The sequence below is a fragment of the Halyomorpha halys genome, unplaced genomic scaffold (genome assembly GCF_000696795.3).
Source record: "Halyomorpha halys isolate HHAL.00 unplaced genomic scaffold, Hhal_1.1 Scaffold518.1, whole genome shotgun sequence".
Taxonomy (NCBI): Eukaryota; Metazoa; Arthropoda; class Insecta; order Hemiptera; family Pentatomidae; genus Halyomorpha; species Halyomorpha halys.
The window spans coordinates 1,015,697-1,016,692 of NW_027110901.1; the positions used below are offsets into that span (position 1 = coordinate 1,015,697).

Sequence of the window (996 nt, forward strand, 5' to 3'; positions counted from 1 at the left end):
CTGTTCATTATATATTTAATTATTAATTATCATAAATAAATACCTTCATTAGCGCTGGCAGTTTGTCACAGAGAATGAATTTCAGTATTTTCTATCATACTTTCTCATCCCGCCCACACGTTTCGTCTTCGAAAATTTAATTTGATATCGCCATGACAATAGCGGAAAATACGTTTTTCTAGCGTATATTATTTTAATTTAAAGAAATAACGCTAAACAAACGCATCCGAAAATAACATCGTCTTCGATAGCTCGACAACGTAATGAATGAGAGAAGAGAAACGAAGTGCGGCGTGGTTAGGGAGCGACTGGCGGCGGCAAGTCCCGAACCCGCGCAACTCTGGCCGCGCCGAACTTACCTTCTACCCACTCTCTCAGGGTTCCTCCGAGGCTTGTCAAGAAGGAATTATACTTTTTATTTCCTCACATAGCTGAGGTAGAAGAAGACTGACAAAGTATTCCAGATATCCATTCCATTAACACTTTTTCCTCTGAATAAAAAAAATCAACTATCCTCCTCTCTTATTTTTAAGAACAGTCTCCAAATCCGAAGAACCGTTTTAGAATTTAAATAGCGGTAGAATATCTTATTAGCGATTTTTGCTATTTCGTTTACTTTGTAAATAGGAGGAAATATTTTTTTATGCATGTTTCTTGTCTTCTGTGTTCGATCCTAATTTGTGAGGAAATGGTTTTTTTTTTTAACCTTTTTTAGAGAAAAAATTGATACCGGCATGAGATTGAATGGTTTTAGACTTGCTAAATGCTTCGATCAAAGTCTAAGTTTCGCAACTATAAATTGCTATCGATTTAATTAGGGGCAATGTCAATTGCCCGCAAACAATCTGACTGTTAAGTTAGATTGAACAGGTAATTGTAACTAATCAGATAGGTAGCATTGATTTGGAACGATCTATTAGCCTAGGTTACTTCCGCACAAGTTAAAAAATTATTTATATTCATGTTAAACAATTGTCAATTATGATGAATTAGACG

At 35.4% G+C, this 996-nt stretch overlaps 1 protein-coding gene across 1 annotated transcript in view; it reads right to left on the bottom strand.

Moving 5' to 3' along the window:
- LOC106683789 (chaoptin) overlaps positions 1–169 on the bottom strand; it is a 421,009-nt gene extending 420,840 nt beyond the window's left edge. Inside the window, exon 1 of the mRNA XM_067048991.1 lies at positions 44–169. Coding sequence (XP_066905092.1) covers positions 44–49 — 6 coding nt within the window. The 5' untranslated portion in view covers positions 50–169. The remainder of the gene's footprint in view (positions 1–43) is intronic.
- Positions 170–996: the final 827 nt, after the last annotated feature.